The sequence below is a fragment of the Vipera ursinii genome (genome assembly GCF_947247035.1).
Source record: "Vipera ursinii genome assembly, chromosome: 12".
NCBI classification, from domain to species: domain Eukaryota; kingdom Metazoa; phylum Chordata; class Lepidosauria; order Squamata; family Viperidae; genus Vipera; species Vipera ursinii.
In genome coordinates, this window is record NC_139525.1 from 18,815,258 (window position 1) to 18,837,798 (window position 22,541).

Below are 22,541 nucleotides of genomic sequence, written 5' to 3' on the forward strand. Positions count from 1 at the left end.
CCAGCGGGTACAAGACGTTCCTGAGGGCTCTGCTGCTCAGAAACGGCCTGGATTAGCTGGAGCAAGATGGCTTTTATAAGGGGAAAATGACAGAATCGCTATAATCCAGGCCCTTACTTTTTCTCATTGGAAAATACATATTGAAGAGAAATTAAAGTATTAATGTCCTCTGTACTTTTTCTTAAACATTGAAAGGGGGAGACAGATTTATTGTTCAAATAATAAGTGTCTGATACTTTTTCACACTTTTATGAGCTACAGCATTTTTTCGAGCCTCTTGGTGGTTCGTGGTCTAAAATTTTAAGTTCACTGGGATTTTTGATTCTGGTGTAGACTGATTTTGCAGAAGCTTTTAGATGATATGCTTCTGACATAACTTCTTTTCCTCCCCTGCCCAAATCCTCTTCAGAAAAACCTCTAAAACGTATTGTGAGCTTGTGGGTAGCAAGATACTCCAGGAGACCCTGATGAAGGACAGGGGACTCTAAAACCCTTAAGAGAAAGCCATATTTGTCCTCCCTCTTATGTGGAGTCAGCACTAGGAAGCGTAGGTATGCCTACTGAAAAATAGAACACCTGAGCAATGGATTAGCCCCGTCGGAGGCAAGAATGTAACCCCTGATCTTTGGGCTGGATTGTGAGAACACCTTTAAAGCCCTCCATTTTAAAAGACCAGCTGTTTGTTCCTTGGCCTTGTTGCTTTTTCTTTGGCAGACTTTGTGTATTTGAATCATTTGGATGTTATTTGACTTCCTGTGTGCAGATTTACTCATAATAGTTGCTACAAGCGGGGCTTTTACTAGAACCACTAGAATTTTTTAATATGTTCTTTTAATATTTTCAAGTCATAAATGTTTCCTATGCTCATGAAATTGAGAAGTTGCCCAGGTTTCTGTAACTAGAAGAAACATAATATTGATCCCAGTGACTGACCGTCTCTAAGTATTGTATCGCTTCCTGCCCAATTCCTTATCAAGTAGCCACACCCAACACTTAAGTGGTGTCTTGGTACTAATCTCCTTCAGATTTCACACTGCAGGGAACATTTGCCCTGCATACCAAGGGCAACTATCAGCATTCCAAGCTAGATCCAAGGGGTGGCTTGTAGAATGAGAGTTTGACTTCAATAGTTCTTACATTGCTTCTACATTGAATTTGCCAAAAATCAGAATAGTATTACTGATAGTACTCTTCCAAATAATTTTTTATTAAAAGGCCCACGTTTTCATGCGCTGTAGTTCACCTCATCAGATAGAGATAAAATACTTTGCAGTGCACGAAGGTTTAGGCCTTTTAACAAAACTCTTGTTGGAAAAGGTGCTTCCAGACTCACCCTGATTTTTGCCTAGCAGATGAACCTGGCTTTCTATCTACAATGCCTTTGAGTTTGTAAACAAATCATATAAAGATGAGGAATGGCCTAACAATACCCCTTAACTAGGTTTAGAAATAATGATCATGATATTGATAAATTGTTTAAATGCAGTTGATGGAGAGGAATTCATCCTAGAGAAAGGTGATTTAACATTTGCAAATGAGAAAATTTGATGTTGTTGGAATAAGTGCAGTATTATGCCCATAGTAAATTGCACTCCCAATTTTATGGAGGTCTATTTTTTTTTAGAATTTGTTAGGAATTCTTTGTCAAATTGTACCAGGAACAGTTATTGGATGACTGTGCATTTGAGTTCTGTGCATTGTCTTGAGTAGATAGCTTTAGCCAGATAGTTCATTATATTTGTAGTGTGCTTTTTTTGAAAAGTGGTATACATGGTGTTAATTCCATTTATATTTGCTTTAATCTATGGAATAGACTGAGATTGACCTTGGGCCGGTCAGTCTCTCTCAGCCCAGCCCACTTCAAAGGGTTGTTGCGAGGAAAATAGGAGAAAAGTATGTTGGATATGTTCACTGCCTTGAGTTATTTTGAAAATAATGAAGGCAGGATATAAATAAATGAATAAAGTAAATAAATGAATAAGTAAATAAATCTAGTACAGGATGACAGTCCTCTGCCATATGTTTGAATGGACTAAGTATATAGAATGACCAGTGCCAAAATGTAAGATCTATAGATACTAATCCCCTATTGTCTTTCTGATAGTTGTAGGTCTGTATAATTCTTCCTTTTCACGAGGTTGAAATGCAGCATCTCTTCTATAGCGCATGGGATTTGGGTGGCTGTACACATCTATCCCCCAAATAGTGGAGATGGTATCTCATAGCGGTGATAGCAGACATTTTTCTCTTTGTGCCAAATACATCTCCCCCTTTTTTCTTCTAAAGGAGATGAAGGAGAGCATAAATCTGCAGCTGTGCCAATGGACGAAGAGGAAGATGACGATGATGATCCTGAGAATAGGTATGATTCCATCCGTAAGGACTTTAAAAAGATTATAACACACCCTAGGCGTGGGCGCAAGCCAGAGCAACGGAACAGCAAGCAGGTTGTAAAAACCAGAAGTGCCTGCCTTGTACAGACTCGCTCACAGGCCTCCCGCCAGCTTGAACGAGAGGCCAGAAAACAAACCCCCCAATCCAGAAATGAAAAGAAAATACGATTTAAGTGTTAAGTCACACACCTTGCATAGGGTGTGTTATAAATGCAGCACTGTCCATTTTAAGTTCCATGTATAATGTGAATTTTGTGTAAATTGTATAACACACTCTTAAAAAAATGATAATTACAGCTCTCTACAGGAATGGGAGATGAGCAGTTATTCAATATTGATAGCATTTTGATGGCACTTGAATGCCTTTTCAACCAGAGTATAAATTAGCTCTTACAAAAACTTGATCAAAACTAGCCAGAAGTAGAACATGCTTTTGGAGAAATTCATTTCCCAGTATCCGGAATAACAAAGTGACTTGAATTGCTTTAATCATTTGAAATTTTATTGGCTTTGTTTAGACGACAGTTGCATGTTAAATTGAACATGTGCATACATGTTTATTTCTTAACATTTAATGTTAAAATATCACTGTAGTTAAGGATTTAGCTTTGTAGGCCTTATAAAGTTCATGGTACATGAATTCTGTAACTGATGTAAATCAGGAAAGAATAGGAATAGAAGGGATTTTTTAAATTAATAGAACAGTTGCAATCTTTAGTAACTTAACAGGGCATGAAGCCTCAGTGAACACAGGTAATATGCACTGTTACAGAATTGACAACATGTTTTTGTTAAGGCATTTATGCCTAATGATGGTTGTCAAGCAGTTTCTTTGTGGGAACTGTTTCAGAGTGATAGATATGCATTTGGCTTTGTGGGGCTTAGAATTGTTTGTTACTAAGTAAACTGGTTTTTACCTAGGGAAAACAAAACCTATTTTTTGTACCTGAAATGAGTTTTAACACTTGTTCTCCAATGTGGGCCTGGGTACAGATAAAATGCTGCTATTCTAGGTTATTACTTGCTTTTCATATACAATGTTTAAAAATGTTTGAAAATGAACTTTAATATTTGTTTAGGGATTACTATAGAAAAAGTGATGAGGAAATTGTTCAAACGTTCTGTTAAGATTTTCAAAAAGTCAAAATAGAGTTCATTTTTTCATTGTTAAGTTTAAAAGATTAATTTCTAGTAGAAAAATTATATAGAAAATCAAAAGCTGGATTTTTCAAAAAATCCACAGTGTTTAGTAGATATATCTTAAATCGTATTTGTAATCATCAAATATAATTTTACTCATAAAATTCCTGGAATTGCTTTAATGTGGGAAAAACCCAGAATACTGTATTATCCAGGAATAAAATTGATCTACCTCTCTTACATGGAGTTGGTGTTCATAGACAAGCAATCTTAACCAATATGTATGTTGGTTAACATGTATTAAAATACATCATTTTGCTTCAGAATCAGGAAGCTGCAATTAAGTAGTTGGTTCAATATTAGAAGTGTCCCAAGAGTTGTATGCACAGACCCCCGGGCATGGAGACTCTTCTGCTTCTCATTCCTGTTGTGGTATCTTCAATCCCACACTGAAGAGCAGCTCTTGCAGCACAAAAGTGCAGCTGTGGTTATCATCCCTGCTCCCATTTGCAAGCTGAACTGATTTTGCCTGCACATGGGATCTGCCATTGGGAGTTGCACTGTGATCTATCAATCCAAACTTTCAAGTCAATGTGCTTAGGCTTGCAATTTGACTTTGCTTTTTTAATGGATGAAACAGTTCTGCCAGGCCAAAGAAAGATGTTAGAGATCTGTAGTATTGTTACAGTTTAGACAGTTGTATTTACAACTTTCTTTTTCTGAAGAAACTATTTTAACATGCCTCTTGTTAAAAATGTTAAAATCAACTTTGCCAATTTGCAATATTTTAGTGAGTCTTAATATAACAGACAGTGCTGTATTTTCATTGTGGCGTGTATTTGTTTATTATTGGTTTGTCTGAATTTTGAAATAGTGCTGTTTTAATATGTTTGGAGTTATTTTGTTCATTAAGAGATAGTGTATTCATGCACAATGCCTTTGAAGTATTTGATGGATGCAATAAATTTTTGTAAAACATGTTTCTCGTCCAAGCATTTAATTTAAGAAGCACATTTTTTTTTACTAAGATATAATAGGAACCTATTTAGCTATTGTCATTTATATTGTCCTCATAATATACAGCTTACCATTCTTTGAAATTTCAAATTTTAACACTATTTAGTCATGTTATATCAACTAAACTGAATTAGGGTATATAATATTTTTAATTTACTTTCATACTCAGAGTATGTCAAATATGTAATTGTAAACATACTTGGTGTGGTAGGTGGTAAGACATCTCAGAAAACATGTACATGGATTTGGGACTCTTCCCTCTGACCATCTGCATGATGCCCTTCCAGATTGCTTAACACTCACCTCTCCTTATTATAAACAGTGTCAATTCATGCAGTTGTGGGTACAGTAGACCATGTACTGCTAAGCTTGTAAGCTGCCCTGAGTCTTCGGAGAAGGGCGGGATATAAATGGAATTAAAATAAATAAATAAATAAATAAATAAATAAATAAATAAATAAATAAATAAATAAATCTTCAGAGCTGATATCAAAAATTGTCCGGGGGGGGAATAGAACATACATATGTGGCTGTGCAAATATATATGCAATTAGTCTTGCATTGAAACTGCGATAGATCAGGATACAGTAGAAATGGAAAGGAGTAAAACTATTCTCACCTCAGTACTATAAATTGAATAAACAGTTAATGATGTCACCAACAATCTTGTTGAAGAAAAATAAGGCAGTATTAGTTTCCAGTAATGGGGTCTGCAGATAACTACCATCTTGGCTATTAGAACAGTAATTTTAAGATGGTCGAATCCAGAAAACGTCAGCAAAGATTTAGCTTCATTGACAATCAATCAAATGTATTAGTTGTGACTAATGTACTTTGGATCTAATTCATAATGTTGCTATTTAAAGGCATTTTAAAATAGTTTATATTGTGAGGAGCATATGCTTCACATTCTTTATATCGCAGTATGGGAAGGCTGGATGATAAACGCGAGTAATACACTAGTATTTGTCAATAGTATTTGTGTTTACTAAATAAAGATTTAATGAATAGAGAGTTCAGCTTCTCTGAAGTTCATTCCCATATCTGCATCTCCTTTCCTAGTTAATTAGCATTTTCTGAATGATATTATGTCTTTACAGCAGTTAACATGGATTTTTATTTGAAACACCAAAACATTTTACTATCAGTATGACTTAGAATATGTGTCTCCTTTTGGAAGTCCAACTATTTGATATTACATGTTTTTAAACCTAACCATAATTTGAGATGGTTTGCTTCTTTGTTCCACTTGATAAAAGCTACGTATGGAAAGTGTACGTTAAGACTAAATACAATAATTTAATCAGAAATTGAAACTGTCACATTTAATTAAAATGTTACAGAAAAAAACCTCAGCTTTTGTCAACATTTCTGTTTCTCTTTGGCTTTGCTTTCCATAGAAACCAAGGTCAAAATACATTGTAGGATTCCAGAAACATGGAATCAGGTCTACCAAAAAAAAAATTCTATAAATGAATCTAAATTTGGGGGTGGGGAACGATACTTGGGGTAACCTACTTAATATCAGGTAATCATTTCTAACCATTATTGTGTTGTTCATCATAACATTTAACATGCTGATTAATATAGAGCCTTGGTGGCGCAGTGGGCTAATGCCTCCTCAAGTAACACCAGCTGCCTGCAATTAGTGCAGGTTCGAGTCCCACCAGGCTCAAGGTCGACTCAGCCTTCCATCCTTCCGAGGTAGGTAAAATGAGGACCCAGATTGTTGGGGGCAATTAAGCTGACTTTGTAATAATGCCACTTGGGGTGTGTGTGAAAGCCCTAATAAGCAGGCATATACATAGAATGAAGGTTACTGCTAAGCTTGTAAGCCGCCCTGAGTCTTCGGAGAAGGGCGGGATATAAATGGAATTAAAATTAAAAAAAATATATACCTGCACATCTTGTGATCTGACTGTGGAAAATTTATAAGTTATTCATGGTAGACTGGCAAGCTCAAAACTGTTAATTTGGACAGCAAAAATACGCAATGAGAAAAAGTATATAAAGGGCCCTTGGTGCTCTCTGAACTTGGTTGTTTTCTTGCAGATGTTTCATTACCCAAACTAGGTAACTTCAACAGCACTGATACTGCCTAGTTTGGGTAATGAAATGTTTGCAAGAAAACAACCAAGAGAGCAGAAAGAACCCCTTATTTCAACCGTGAGCTACAAATATTCTTTATCAGAAAAAGCTTATTTTTATAGGGTTTGGTGAACTTTGAATCACGACCTATGTCAAGGTTGAAGTAAGTAAGCTCTCCTTGTTGCAACCCCTTTGGTTTCTTGCTAGCAGAGTTTCTTCAGATTTGCCTTGCTGCTGTTCTAGTTTGCTGACAAGTTTAATTCATTGATTTGGAGAAATCGAAATATTGTTGCTACAGCTTTGGAAAAAGGATGGCTGTGATTAAATAGTTGTTTTCTTTTGTATTAAATTTCTCCTTACCATTCAATTTCATTGCAGAAAACTGCTCCCTGAAGATTTATATTAGATTGGCATTTTTTTGTTTTTCATTTTATTAAGGGGAACCAATACAGTGGTAGATACCAATCTTGCTCTTTAGTCCAGAAATACGTCAGACTGAAAAAGACTGATGAAACTTGAGGAAAGTCCAAGAGTGTTTTTCAAACCAGTCTGTATGGTGAGGGGATTCTGTACTCAACCAATTCAGAAACATCTAGATGCATATTTGAAACTGGGTACACATAACTATTTCAGAGATTAGCAAAAACTATAGTTTTATTCAATAGGCTTTTGAGAGACACCTGTTTTTCTCAACTCCGGTTATTACTTACATATATCTGGGAAAACATTCAGCTGAGATACCTTGAAAACTATGGACAAGCCCTCTCAGTTTGCTCTTAATTTCTTTCACTGAAAATTAGTTATTGTGTTGAATGTGAGCCAAGAATCTGAAAAACATTACTACTACTACTACTACTACCACCACCACCATTATTATTATTATTATTATTATTATTATTATTCCACCTCAGGATGAGGTGGACTTCTTCTATTTTAAATTGTACCACTTGGACCAATCAGCACAGTCTTAGGTTCTAGTATGGTTGCCTTCAATTTAAGGCTTTTGCAATTGGTCTTTCCTGTGTCTTCTGTACCTTCTGCCCATGAGAAGGAAAGGACAAAGTTTGCCTTTATCATTATTGGGTTACTGCCATCTGTTTTGAGGGGGAAGTGAGATTCCTCTGCAGAGGTCCCACTGGTCTTTGTGCTTTTTGTACTATGATGAAAACAAAAGGAGTTGACAGTCTGCAAGTACTCTTAAGCCAGGAAAGTGCTCAGGGAGTACAGGGGCTTCCTTTGGGCAGTGTTGATGGACCACTAATTGTCTGTCCATTATAAGGTGTGTCACAAAATGTGACTGGGCTTAATCTCCTTCAGGTTCCTAGCCAGGGCTTCAAGTTTGTTATCTTGCACAATTCTAAAAAATAGCACTCAAGAACTGGCTTTTAAACTTTCTCTTTAAAATGATACTTCATATTGAAATATGCCTGATACAGGATCCTGATATTCAGCTAAAATTGCTGTAGTATAAAGATTGTTAGCACAATACTGAAGGGAGCAGAAAATGGAAGTTAGCACAGTGGTTGTATTAACAACAGCCACAGAAATTATAGCTAGTCCTTGACTTATGACCACAATTGAGCCCAAAATTTCTATTGTAAAGCAAGACAGTTGTTAAGTGAATTTTGCCCCTTTTATGATCTTCCTTGCTACAGTTGTTAAACGAATCACTGTATTTGTTAGGTTAGTAACGTGATTGTTAAGTGAATCTACCTTCCCCGTTCATTTTGTTTGTTAGAAGGTCGCAGCACGTGATCCCATGACTCTGGGACACTGCAGTTGTCGTAATGAATGCATGCTAGTTGCCAAGCGTCTGAATATTGATAACGTGGCCATGGGGATGCTGCAGTGGTCATAAGTGTGAAAAATGGTCATGTCACTTTTTTCAGTGACTTATAACTTTGAACAGTCCCTAAACAAATGGTTGTAAGCCAAGGACTACTACTACTTCTATAGCAAACTGATCAGTTGATGGAATTTGAAAATGTTTAATAACTCATGCTTCCACAGACAGATTGATGCTATAGACCAATTCCATCGCTGATGGCCTTCCATTAATCTTGTTAAATTATTTTAATAATGCTTGATCTGCTTAATATAGTTGTATAATTACATTTATCATTTATTATTGGTTATTGGTGAACCAATGGAATACACCCAATGGAATACACCTTTTTTGTTTTACTTCAAAGAATTGCCAAGAAAATGCTTTTAGAAGAAATCAAAGCCAATCTTTCCTCAGAGGAGGATGCTTCGTCTGATGAAGAATCCAGCGATGGGAAGAAAAAGAAAGAAAAGCGAGCAAAAAACATAAATAACAGTGGTAAGCACCTGATAGAAAAACAAATATTTTTAACGCATTTTCATATCAATGTGCCTTGTAACAGTTTCTCAATAACATACTATTTGCTTCTAAGTATAACCAGCCAAACCTTAAATGGTAAATGATGGCGAATCCATTATTAGGTTAGTTCCAAGATGTGGGGGTGGTTACTAGCTTGGCTGGCTTCATAAAAGGCTTGGAGGAACTCATAAAAATCATGGGAGTCAGTGGGACGGCCTTTGAAGCCTCTCTGCCTGGAAACGAACAGGCTTCCTTGTGCCACTGGTTGGCCAGACTGCTGGACTAGATAGAGCAGCATTCTCACCCATGTGGCACTCCTCGGGTTCTGAATAGGCCACTTAAACTTTGCCCTGAGGATTTTTATCTATCTGAAAATTAAATCTTTGGATTCAATGTTGCCTCTTCTCCTCAGCAGCATTTTTCTAGTTTTTAAGAGTATCCCTCCCCGAATGGATGGGGCCCAAATGTTCAGCTGGGTTGAGAGGTGGTCGTAGAAGGGTAACTAAAAAGCTATTTTACCACTTAAAAGTAACTTGCTTATTTAATAACATTAGTAAAAATAATGATTTGTTTGTGCTTGTTCTAGAGACTGCTATAATGCAGTTAATTCGTTATTATATTTATATAAATCTGATATTGATATAAGCTTAAAAAATTTGTGCATGTAAGTCTTATGTTTTCTGTTTTCCTGCAGCAGGAGAGAATGAACAAGAAGATGACTTTGACTCGGATTCAGATGATGAAGAAGAGGCCAAGAAGCCTAGATACAGGCACCGTTTGTTAAGACACAAATTAACAATGAGTGACGGAGAGTCCCAGGAAGAGAAAAAGGGAAAATCTAAAGAGGCAAAAGAAGTTAAACGCAGAAATAGGAGGAAGGGTATTACGTTTGTTTATGTTGATGTGTGTGCAGACTAACAAGAACTCTGTTGGCTTAATTATTTTATTACACATTTACTGTTAATGATGCATAATGAAATCCCCCTCACTTTTTCACAGCTGCTTTAAATGCCCAAGGCATTGGATATGTCTAGAATTTCTTTAATCACTAAATCTTATCCTTGTTTTCCTATTTCATTAAAAAAACACTTATGTGGATAGTTTACATGTGGTCCTCACTTCGTGACTATTCGTTCAGTGAACATTTGAAGATACAATGGCACTGATCAAATGGTAGTTATGATAGATAGTCCTCAAAGTTATGGCCATTGCAGTGCCCCTATAGTCATGTGCCAACATTTGGATTTGGGGCAGCCTGCCCAGATTTACAACTGCAGCCCCCTCTCCCTTATGGCTTTCCCTGCCCTGGCTGATGAGAGGCTTGGGGAATTCTGATGAGCAAGATTGCAACTGACAGGTCTGGTGACACCAATTCCATTTTGGCTGCTCCAATTTGCACACTTAATAGTTTAGACAGAATAGTTATATGTATATATAGACAGCTCAGGGAGGCTTTTTTAAAAAGTAAATCTGATCAAAGCCAGCATGAAGCATAAGTAGGCATCATCCTGTGTCAAGGATTCTGTCAAAGATATATTTTGTCCTCTTCTCAGTCTTCTAATAATTCATAACATCCTCATTTGGAATCTGTGCTGTTTTTGAGACCTTGCCTTCCTCTTTCTGCATCACTAAGAAATAAACCATAATGACTGGTAGAAGGGATTGTTAATGGCAATCAACTCTGTAAGAAGGGTATCAAAAGTATCACTCCTTTCAGTCAGTGATTCTCTCTTTTATCTACCTGTGAGCAAAAAATATTCCAGGAACAAAATATTCTGAAGAAGTCCAGAATGTTCAGTTTCTCCTAAGGACTGTGCCAATTTGGCTGTTCTGGAGGTGGGCTAATAGTTTTATAGAAGTTCATCTTTTAAAGCAGGAGGAATCTTTCAAACTAGAGTCTAGAATTTGAAAACTGCCAGAGTAATGAGGTTGGGTACAGAGATAGAATGTTGCAGAATCTGGCTTTCTCCATAATCATAAACATAATCGTAAAGTTGGAAGGGACCTTGGAGGTGATCTAGTCCAACCCCCTGCTCAGGCAGGATTTGATCATACCTGATCAAATATATCATCAACTTTTCCCTTTTATCTCTAAAGTTAGTTAATTATTTTTTATTAGAATAAAAGGTTGTATTCTTTTTTTCTTTTTAGCCCTTTTAATAAGCCAAGACAGTAGAGAGCACATTATAAGTAATAATAACAATAACAATAACAATAACAATAACAATAATAATAATAATAATAATAATAGTTGGAAGGGTCCTTGGAGGTCATCTAGTCCAATCCCCTGCTCAGGCAGGAAACCCTATACCATTTCAGGCAAATGGCTGTCCAGTCTCTTCTTAAAAACCTCCAGTGTTGGAGCATTCAGAGCTTCTGGAGGCAGGTTGTTCCACTGGTTAATTGTTCTAACTGTCAGGAAGTTTCTCCTTAGTTCTAGGTTGCTTCTCTCCTTGACCAGTTTCCATCCATTGCTTCTTGTCCTGCTTTCAGGTGCTTTGGAGAATAGCTTGACTCCCTCTTCTTTGTGGCAGCCCCTGACTTATTGGAACACTGCTATCATGTCACCCCTCACCCTTCTCTTCGTTAAACTACACATCCCCAATTCCAGCAACCGTTCCCTATATGTTTTAGCCTCCAGTCCCCCGATCATCTTTGTTGTTCTTCTCTCAACATCTTTTTTACATCATGGTGACCAAAACTGGATGCAGTATTCCAAGTGTGGCCTTACCAAGGCATTGTAAAGTGGCATTAGTACTTTACGTGATCTTGATTCTAAGTTGTTTTTAAATGTGTCTGAGAAGGCATTTGGAAGAAATGTATTACTGCAGATTTTTCTTGCCACGTGGGAATCAGGCTAATTATTTCCAACCATTCAGTTTGATTACCCAACTTCATTAGGTGCCTCTCTACAATACCAAAAAGATTTGTTGTTCTTGTCCTTACAGATTAACAGACAAGCTTTCATGCACAACAGCTTACATCTGATGCAACTCACAAAAGCTAATGCTTTGTTGTAAGATTTGCCAGTCTGCAAAGATAGTACCAGACTCTCTCTGATTGTTGGCTCCCATGTCTCTCCACCTATATTGTTATCCTTGTGTGAATAAGCATCCAAGAGCACGTCCTAAGGATGAGTTTCTTTTGTCTTAAGACAGCAGCTCTCTTGTACTCCTGATTAGATAGTCACTTTTCTCTCCTTCTGTTGGGATCCTCAGTTTCAGAATAGCCTTATCTTAGCCCTTGGGACAGAATTGGAGACAGGTGCTACTAAGACTTTAATATTAGAAAAGAGATTTAAAATGTTGGGACTTTTCACTTTGGAAGAGTTGGAAGATAGAATCCATTGTTGGATGGCTAAAATGGAAACAAATCTTCATAAAAAATTACCAATCTTTCATTTTATTCATATATTTTGAAAAAGTATTAATATTAGCACTCATTAATAATAGTTCTCAGACAACATTGTATACCAAAACTGCAATTCATTTCAGATGCAAACATTTTAGTTTCTGTGTCAAACTTGAAATGAGCTCTCCTGCTTTACCAGAAGCATCGCACTGCTCTTCTAAAAACTCTAGAAGTATTTAAATGAGAAATATTGGATTCAGAATGCTTCTGGGATTAATCAAACAGTTGCAACACTGAGCTGGATTAGATTAGTTTTCAAACCTAGAAATTTTACATTCAAATCATTATGCAAATCACAATTGTATATCAGTTTTTGCCTAGTTTTTCACTTATATTGTTTTACTACATGTTTATTGCTCATTACTTTTTTAAGACCTGAGAGACCAAGTTAGGGACAGATCATCTTGAAGAAAATCTGTGTGGTTGGCTAAAAGTCAACAACAACTTGATGGCACATAATTATTGCAAATCAAATTTACAAATAATATAATTATTTAAATAGGATTTGTTTTACTAGGCAGTTTTTTATGACAGGTTTGCATTTCTTACATGATAACAGGAGATAGTTTTCATTCATTTCATAGTTTCTTGCTATCTTGCTGTTACATTGGGTTTCTATTTAATTGTGCTAACTGAAAATGTACAATTTCTTGATACTTTTTTAATTATTTAATCTTAAAGTCAGCAGTGAGGATTCGGGTAATTCAGAAGCCAATGAATCTGGAATTAGCGAAGAAGTGAGTGAATCTGAAGATGATCAACGTCCTAGAACGAGGTAGCGTTGTTTTTTTTTAATGGAAGTCCTAGGTCATATTTTGTTAGTGTTAATAATTTTGAAGAAAGACCTCTGCCGAGATCAGTAAAGATAAAATTACAAAGCAATTCCCAACCCAGAAATTTCAAGTTTTTTTTAACTTGCTCTAGCCATTAAAACCTGAACACCAAATTCAGATTTATAATACTGCTTTTTGAAGAGAAAGAAACAAAAAATCTGTTTACTATCTGGAATGCTTTGGAATTATCACGTTTTTTCTACAAATCCGGTTTCCTAGAATCCAGGCATTTTTGTTTTTTTCTTTTATTAAAAAAGATAAGCATCTGGGATACTTCTGTGGTTTTTCCTGGTTTCACATATTGCAGAAAGCATGGAACCAGTATGGTTTGTTTTGTTTTTGGCTTGGGGTGTCACAATATGGTTTGTAAATCATGCTTTATGCTAGTTATGCAGATCAGCCAATCAAGCAGTAAACCACCATTAAAGAGTAACTCAACCCAATGTGAAAATCCCCCAACTGCATTCCTTCATTCTGAAATATCAATACAGAAGAAACAAGAGTTAAGTGGATCATAAAGAGGGAAAAACTGCACCCACATTTTCTTAAATAGTTTAGATTGACTTGATTAGGAATAATGTATATATAATCTTGGAGGAAAATAAGAAAAAAAAATGGTCAGTACAGTTGGCTAAGAATAATTTTTTTTAGAACAGTACGCCTTCATTTTTTAGATCCGCCAAGAAAGCAGAATTAGAAGAAAATCAGAGGAGTTATAAACAGAAGAAGAAAAGGCGACGTATAAAAGTCCAGGAAGATTCATCTAGCGAAAACAAGGTATTGCCTGGTTAGGCCAGCCTTTTTTGTTTTTGTTTTGTTTTTGTCTCCAAATCTCCATGATTTTAAAAATCTGTTACAGATACCTTCCCAACTACAATAAAATGTTTCTGAAACTAAAGAAACTTTCCAAACAACTTTGATATGGCAACTGTCAGCCTTGCAAGATAGTGCAGACAGGAAGCATGCCCAGATAAACTAAATATACTTCATTGTAAGCTTATATTAATAGAATCTTGCAAATCTGAAAATACATTTCGTCCCCATCACATTTAATGCTCAGTAAATCTTTACTACATCACTTTTACTTACAGTCTGAGATGTTTCCCATACCCATATCCTTCTATGGGCTAGATTGCCAGGGTGTTCCCCTAGCTGTGGGACTATTTCCAAGGTCATTCCCACATACCATTCCAACATAAGAATAGATGTTCTAGTTTAATTCTAACTCAAGTATTATGACCAATTCTATTCACAAAACTGGAATAGATTTAGAGAAGAATAACAAGATTGATCAGGGAAGTATAAATTAAGACCCCTGAGAAAGAGTAGTTAGAAGCTTAGTTTTGAGAAAAATGAGTGATAGGGAGATGATTGCATTCTTTAAAAGGAGACCAAGGCCTCATCTTTGTCAGCCCAGAATGCATATGATAGATAGATAGATAGATAGATAGATAGATAGATAGATAGATAGATAGATAGATAGATAACCTTTATTGTCATTTTTTTACTGCTTGCTCTCAAAGTGTACACATACATAACACACATTTAAACATACCATATACAACATACGTATATAGACTTATACCCTTACATATAAGCAACATATAAATATAATCACTGTCCATCTTGAATACATAACAGAAGGCAAAAGCTTTAGAGTTCACAAAACTGACTGAATCTGGATGTTCTGCTTTGGATACGACGAAGCCTCCTCCCAGAAGGTAACAAAGAAAACAGGTCATGAAGAGGGTGTGTAGCATCCCAGACAATATTACGGACCCTACTCAAGCAACGCTTATATGCTATGTCCTGATAGAATAAAGGGACTTAGTTTTTAATAAGTTTGTCTAAGGGAAAAACTCCCTGATTGTGTTTTTTTTAAAAAAAAAGTTAAGATGGGCTTCCCTTCACTAGATATACTCAAGGGGCAACTGAACAATGTATCAGTCAGGAATGCTTAAATTTGGACACAATGGCTAAATGGCCCCTTCCAGTGTTGAGGTTCTGTGTTTGCTGTTTAAATATGAAACAGTCCTAAATAGTACTAAACTCCGAGTAAGCTTTTATATCATACAAAACAACTGTTACATCCTATTCTCTGATGTTAGCATACTCATTCTCAATAGGTTTACTTTGGATTGGACAAATCATTCCAAAATCACACCAAATCTCACTTCATTGTGTGACAGTCATGGCATTTTTAAAATAAAATTCAAAAACTTGCACCTATTGTTCTTGTACTTTGCCTCCTGTGTGATTTATAATACAGTAAAGGGCTTTGGAAATATAGGAAATCTCAAATCCAGTTGAGATATAATGGAAAGGAAATAGAAATTAGTCCTTGAGACTAATTTATACACATGGGAAATGCTTACTGTACTATCTCAGTGCAAGTGATAACCTATACGCCCTGCCTAGAAAAGTTGCATTGTGCAGTTTGGTTAGCCAGTATTTGTATTAGGAGTTATTAAACAATAAAAGGCAATAACAATCAATTGTTAAGCTTGTTGAAAGAGTGTTTTGTGTTTTATTTGAAATCATGTTGAGAATATATCTTTCTTGAATTTTTACAGAGTAATACTGAAGATGACGATAATGATGATTCTAAATCTCCTGGAAAAGGGAGGAAAAAAATAAGGAAGATTATTAAAGACGATAAACTCAGAACAGAAACGCAAAATGCATTGAAAGAAGAAGAGGAGAGAAGAAAACGAATTGCGGAAAGGGAGCGTGAAAGAGAGAAGCTCAGAGAAGTATTTATATTTTTTAAATTGGGATATTACCAGGATTTTTAAACAAGTATTTTGAGGAAAAGTAAAACTCTAAAATTGCTAAAAGAGAATTTTAATAGACATATATCTAATAGTCAGTGCTTTGTTTATGTAATTTTACTTTTGAAAGCATTTTTCTTGAACATGATTCTTTTCTTTCTTTTCTTTTCTTTGCAAAAGTGTTTGAAAATAGAATTGCTTTTGTTAAATTGACATATAAGACATATATGCAGAACCCTGATTTTCTCTTACCAGATATATTCATTTGGGACTCTTGCCCTGCCTTTCATATTTAATACTAATTTTTTGCTTTCCTTAGTGTAGTTTTAACAGCAGTAAATTGTCGTGACTATTGTGGTTGGAATGAAAGGCAAGGCCCACACTTCAGAAAGCTGTGGCTGGATTTAGCTGAAAGCATGTAAATAATTACCCTGAGCTTAAAAGCTTTTAAAGCCTTTTTATACCATTTGGTTACATGAGGTTTACATTATATTATTCTTTTTTTATCTTTTATTTTGTCAAAGATAATTTTTAAAAGTTACATTACATCAGTGTTATGAGAACTCCCCAGCCAGCACGGTTGACTGGAGAATTCTGGGAGTTGAAGTTCACACATCTTAAAGTTGTCACATTTGAAGAAAGACTATATTAGATTGAAATAGATATGCTCATATGCTGCTTTTAAGAACTAATCAGGTGACAGTGTAGAATTTTAAGAACTAATATAAGAATCAGATAATGATAATAGTAGAAGTTGATAAAAATCACCAAATTAGCAAAAATTTCGAACTACAGGAAGTCCTCCTTTAGGGATCTTTCACAGCTACAGCAGTGATGAAAAAGAAAGGAACTTCACCACAAATCCTTGCATTTACGACTTTCATAGGTCTGTAGTTCAAAGAAAGCTGAAATAAGATCATAAGCAAAGTCCCGGTTTCAGTTAACAATCACCACTTTATGACTGAGTTGCTGGTCCTAATTGTCATCACTAAATAAGGATTACCTGTAATTTGAAGCATCCATTCTGCTAGTATGAGAAAAACTATAAAAGGTGGCAATGCACATTAGACTTCTTGGTCAGACTGATAACATGCTAGCATATTTACTACAGGTAGCAACCTTAATTGGGACTGGCAACTTTGTTGCTAAGCATTGTGTATATTAAGTGAAATATCAGACTTACAATGTTGGTTCTGCTGCAGTTGTCAAGTGAATCACCTGTGGTCGTTAAGTGAGATACCACATGACCATGACTTGCAATTTTACTGCCAGCTTCTCCATTGACTTTGCTTATTGGAAGCCAGCTGTGAATTTCACAAATGTGCTACATCATAAATATGTGCCAGTTGTGAATACTGAAGTTCACCAGTACTGGATAGCCCCCAAGCAGCCTTTATTTTTGAGATGAAAATGTTAAGAGATTCAGGAACAAATGTTTTTCAAAGCAAATATCCTATGTTGACAGCATTACTTAATTTCGTTGTCAGTTACACAATAACAATAAAGATACTCTATTCTATTATCACTAAATAAAGCACCAAAATATTTAACCCATTGTTTGGGAGCAGCAGTTCCACAGAGGAATCTTTATTGAAAACAGGTAAAATAAAGTGCCAGAATACAAAGAATACGTTTTCTTCTTTTATCATTTGGACAGTTAGTTCTTAATTTTCTTTCTGAGCTTTTGCCCTTTTCTTAGAATTTCTAGAATTTTATAATTCCACACACCGCCTCCAGAACAGTCCCTTGAGAACTTCTGGAACATGAGGCTTTGTTTACCTCATTGTGCTGAATAAGTCCCCCCCCCTCCCCAGAGCCATGGCACACCCTGTGTCAACCCAGGCTAAGTGCTATGCATTGGGCATGATGCTGTCTGCTATTTGGGTTCAGCAATATCCTTCTAAAGTTAATAATATTCCATATGTTCTCAGAATTGTATCTGCAACATTCTATAGCACTTCAGTTTGAAGCTAGTAAAAAAATAAGATAACCTTTGTCATTTTTTACTGTGGCCACACTGGCACACATTAAAGTGAAATTCTCAAAAAAACAAAAACAAATAATTAACAAATAGATTTCTAAACGTCCAATAAGGACAGATAAATGCACATAAGATTTCGTCTGTGATTTGCCCACTAATCAAGCATATTTTGTTATAGTTTTCTAAGGCACATACTTTATTCTGGCCTATCAAATTTTTGGCAAATAAAGAAAAAATGTTTTTTTTTTCTATCTTAAATCATCGTATGGTCATGGACTTAAAAATATTTGTCATAAATGTGTTTAGCACCTTGAAGTATGCAGAAAGTACAATGCAATCCCCACTGTTAATTTAAAAGGGAGAGATCTTGTCTGGTAGCAATGGCATGCATTACGGAAACTTGGTTGGGCTCGGAGGGAGGGGTCCCTCTGATTGATTTATGCCCTCCAGGTTTCCGTGTGCTGCATCAGCCTCAAGCTCAGGGTAGGGGCGGTGGGGTGGGGTGGCGGTCGTTATTAGGGAGGCCCTCCGTGAGAGGCCACTGCCCCTCAGATAGGCGGATGTGAGTCCCTCCTCTTAAGGTGGGGCCCTGGTGGTCAGTTGGGCCTGTTGCTTACGTACCTCTCTCCCAGCTGCGTTGCAACGGCTCTGCCCGGGCTACTCAACGCTCTCTCGGGGTTGGCGGTTGAGTTTCCCAGACTTATGGTTCTGAGAGATTTTAATCTGCCTTCCCTGGGCGGTGTGTCGGGGGTGGCCCAAGAGTTCATGGCTTCCATGATGGCCATGGACCTGACCCAGATTATTCAGGGTCCGACTCACGAGGGGGAAAACACGCCCGAACTTATTTTTATCTCTGGGCAGTGGCTTAATGGTCTTAATGTTACCCCAACATCTCAAACCCTTTCATGGACAGGCCATTATCTCCTGCGGTTGGGCCTCCGTCATGCCACCCCCCGCTGCTGGGAGGCGGAACCGACCAGGTGGTTCCGCCCCAGGCTCCTGATGGACCCAGATAGGTTCCAGACGGCGCTTGGATTGATTCCTACCTCCCTTTCCCACAGCACGGTCGAGACCTTAGTTGACGCCTGGCAATGGGCTGCTTCGGAGGCTCTCGACCGTGTTGTGCCTTTGCGGCCTCTGACCTGGCGCAGATCCCTGCTCGCTCCTTGGTTTTCCGTGGACCTGCGGGAGATGAAGCGCCGGAGAAGGGGCCTAGAGAGCATTTGGAGATCCAGTCGGTCCGAGTCTGACCGAACAAAGTTAAGATCCTTTTCCAGATCTTGTGGCAATGGAGGTGGTGAAGCGTGCTTACTTCACCACCCTCATTGCATCCTCAGATAACCGCCCGGCTGCCCTGTTTAGGGTGACCCGTTCCCTTTTAAATCAAGGGACGGGAGAGGACCCCTTGCGGGGACGGGCCGAGGAATTTAGTGAGTATCTGGTGGATAAAATCACTCAGATTCGGGCTGGTCTGAACTCTGACTGGGCAGTGTCTGACGAGGGGGAAGCGATGGGTTTGGCCGAGAACATTTGGGAAGAATTTGACCCTATGACTCCGGATGAAGTGGATAGGATCATGGGGAAATTAAGTGCCGCCACATGTTTGTTGGACCCGTGTCCCTCCTGGCTGGTTTATGCGGCTCGGGAGGTTACGTGAGGCTGGCTCCTAGCAGTTATCAATGCTTCCTTGAGTGAGGGGTGCTTTCCTGCCACCTTGAAAGAGGCGGTGGTAAGGCCCCTCCTCAAGAAACCTGCCTTGGATCCAGCTATTTTAAATAACTTTTGTCCTGTCTCCAACCTTCGCTTTCTTGCGAAGGTTGTTGAGAGCGTGGTGGCACGGCAGCTCCCTTTGGTCCTGGAGGAAACTGAGTATATGGATCCGTACCAGTTAGGTTTCAGGCCCGGGTACAGCACAGAGACGGCATTGGTCACGCTGGTGGATGATCTCTGGCGGGCCCGAGATAGGAGTTATTCCTCTGTCCTGGTCCTATTAGATCAGCGGCTTTTTATACCGTTGACCATTGTATCTTGCTGCGACGTCTTGAGGGGTTGGGAGTGGGAGGCACCGTTTTACGGTGGTTCTCCTCCTACCTCTCGGGCCGTTCGCAGACGGTGTTGGCAGGGGGGCAGAGGTCAGGCCCTAGGCCCCTTAGTTGTGGGGTGCCTCAGGGGTTGGTACTCTCGCCCCTCCTGTTCAACATCTATATGAAGCCGCTGGGTGAGATCATCCGTGGTTTCGGGGTGAGGTATCATCAATATGCTGATGATACCCACCTTTTCATCTCCACCCCGAACCAACCCAGTGATTCCCTCGACGTGATGTCCCGTTGCCTGGAAGTGGTACAGATTTGGATGGGGAAGTACAGGCTCCGGCTCAACCCGGCCAAGACTGAGTGGCTTTACGTACCGGCATCTCGTTTAGTCCAAGAGGTTCCATCTGTCGCGACCCACAGGCGCGAAATTCAGCGGGGCCTCTCTTTGCAGCACGGCGCACAGGCCGCACCCGTCACACCGCGGACGTGCCTCCCTCGCTACGGGAGCCACCCCCACCCTCCCTGCTCATTACAGGCACGGACCCACCTCGACGAGTCGCAAGCACGCCTTCCGCACATCGGCTGCCACCTTCAACTGTCCGGAGCGGCCACGAAGCTTCTCCGTCAGCTGGCCGGCGCGCGCATGCGCAGGACGACTCTGCCGGGCCCCGCCCGGTGCCAGCCAGCCCCGTAGCGTCTTCGTTTGGTGCCAGGCCCGTCCGTGCCGCAACGAGCCTGGACGCGGTGTGGACTGGGGAACACGGCAGTGACAGACTGGCTGGGAGGTGGTTTCGGAGCGCGTTGCTGGGGGCTACGTCCAACGGCCCCGCCAGCATGGCTGGAGACGTGGCGGCACCAGGGTCCATGGGAGATGAAGAGGGGGCCAAGGACTGGGGCTTCGTGGGGGCCATGCACGGGTGGGAGATGGGCATGGTGAAGGGAGGTGACGGGGCGCGAGGTGGTGGTCCCGGGGTCTGATGGAAGCTCACCTGGCGGGCGGCAAGCGTCGGGAGGCAGGGGCCGAGGCAGAAGACATTGTCAGGGAAGGGTGGGGTGAAATCGGGGAGTGGCTGGGTGTAGGGTGGGGTTAAACCAGGGAGTGGCCGGGTGTAGGCTGGGGTTGGGCGTTGGCGTTGGGAGGGTATTTAGCAGCGTTGGTTGTGGGTAGCAGCCAACGCTGACCATTTTCTTTGGGATCATTTTTTGGCTGTTTGCTTCGCAATAAACACGTTTCTGTGGACTCAGCTCTCGTTCCGGCTGTGTTTTTTTCATCACGCTTCCGGACGGGCTGAGACCATCTTTGGTTATGGGATGAGAGGTGTTACCTCCCGTTGATAGGGCGCGCAATTTAGGTGTCCTCCTGATTTCACGACTCAGTTTTGAAGATCATATTGGAGTCGTGGCCAGGGGGGCATTTGCCCAGGTTCACCTGGTGCGCCAGTTGTGCCCCTATCTGGACCGAGATGCCCTACGTACGGTCACTCACACACTCGTTACCTCCTGTATAGATTACTGCAATGCTCTCTACATGGGGCTGCCCTTAAAGACCACCCGGAGGCTTCAGCTGGTGCAGAATGCGGCCGCGCGGGTAGTGATGGGAGCATCCCGATACTCCCATATTACACCCCTCCTGTGTGAGCTGCATTGGTTACCGGTTGTCCTCCGGGTGAGATTTAAGGTGCTGGTACTTACCTTTAAAGCCCTACATGGCTTAGGCCCGGGATACTTGCAGGACCATCTGCTGCCAGGAACGATCTCCCATCGCCCAGTACGCTCACACAGAGAGGGCCTCCTCAGGGTGCCGTCGGCTAGACAATGTCGGCTGGCGACCCCCAGGGGGAGGGCCTTCTCTGTGGGAGCGCCAGCCCTATGGAACCAACTTCCCCTTGAGCTCCGGATGGCCCCGGATCTCCGGTCCTTTCGCCGCGGCCTCAAAACACTTCTTTTCCATCAGGCTGACCTGGACTGACAGGGATTTTAAAATGTTTTTTAATTTTTAACTTTAATTTTAACTTATTCTATTGGGGCTATTAATTTAATTTCTTTTTAAACTTTTCTATCATTGTATTTTATTGTTGTTAGCCGCCCTGAGTCCTTCGGGAGATAGGGCGGCATATAAGTCCCAATAATAAATAAATAAATAATAAATAAATAAATAAATAAGTCCCATTGAATTGCTTCATAGTTTTTCTCCAACTTAAATGGGATCTGAAAAAAGACCCTTGTTTGGTTGTAGCACTTAGTGTATACGTGCCTTGTGTAGCTTGAATGTTAAGTCTCTTGAATTAAATGCACACATCCCAAAAAATCTTTGCAGGTAATAGAACTAGAAGATACACCTTTGAAATGTCCAATTACAACTAAGCTGGTTTTAGATGAAGATGAAGAAACCAAAGAACCATTAGTGCAAGTTCACCGAAACATAGTGACAAAACTTAAACCTCATCAAGTAGATGGTAAGATGACATGATAATTTTTGTATTTTAAAATGCTAGATTCAGGAGATTTATGTATTGAATTGATCGGGTTA

General features: G+C 39.3%; 1 protein-coding gene across 4 annotated transcripts in view; it reads left to right on the forward strand.

Annotated features, from left to right (window-relative positions):
- ATRX (ATRX chromatin remodeler) overlaps positions 1 to 22,541 on the forward strand; it is a 119,753-nt gene that overhangs the window by 57,617 nt on the left and 39,595 nt on the right. For 3 of the 4 annotated variants that reach the window (XM_083372297.1, XM_083372296.1, XM_083372299.1), the window contains 7 exons: positions 2,287 to 2,362; positions 8,831 to 8,961; positions 9,677 to 9,862; positions 13,075 to 13,168; positions 13,901 to 14,003; positions 15,800 to 15,979; positions 22,329 to 22,467. In XM_083372297.1, coding sequence (XP_083228423.1) covers positions 2,287 to 2,362; positions 8,831 to 8,961; positions 9,677 to 9,862; positions 13,075 to 13,168; positions 13,901 to 14,003; positions 15,800 to 15,979; positions 22,329 to 22,467 — 909 coding nt within the window. The remainder of the gene's footprint in view (positions 1 to 2,286; positions 2,363 to 8,830; positions 8,962 to 9,676; positions 9,863 to 13,074; positions 13,169 to 13,900; positions 14,004 to 15,799; positions 15,980 to 22,328; positions 22,468 to 22,541) is intronic. The other variant, XM_083372298.1, reaches the window with a different exon arrangement.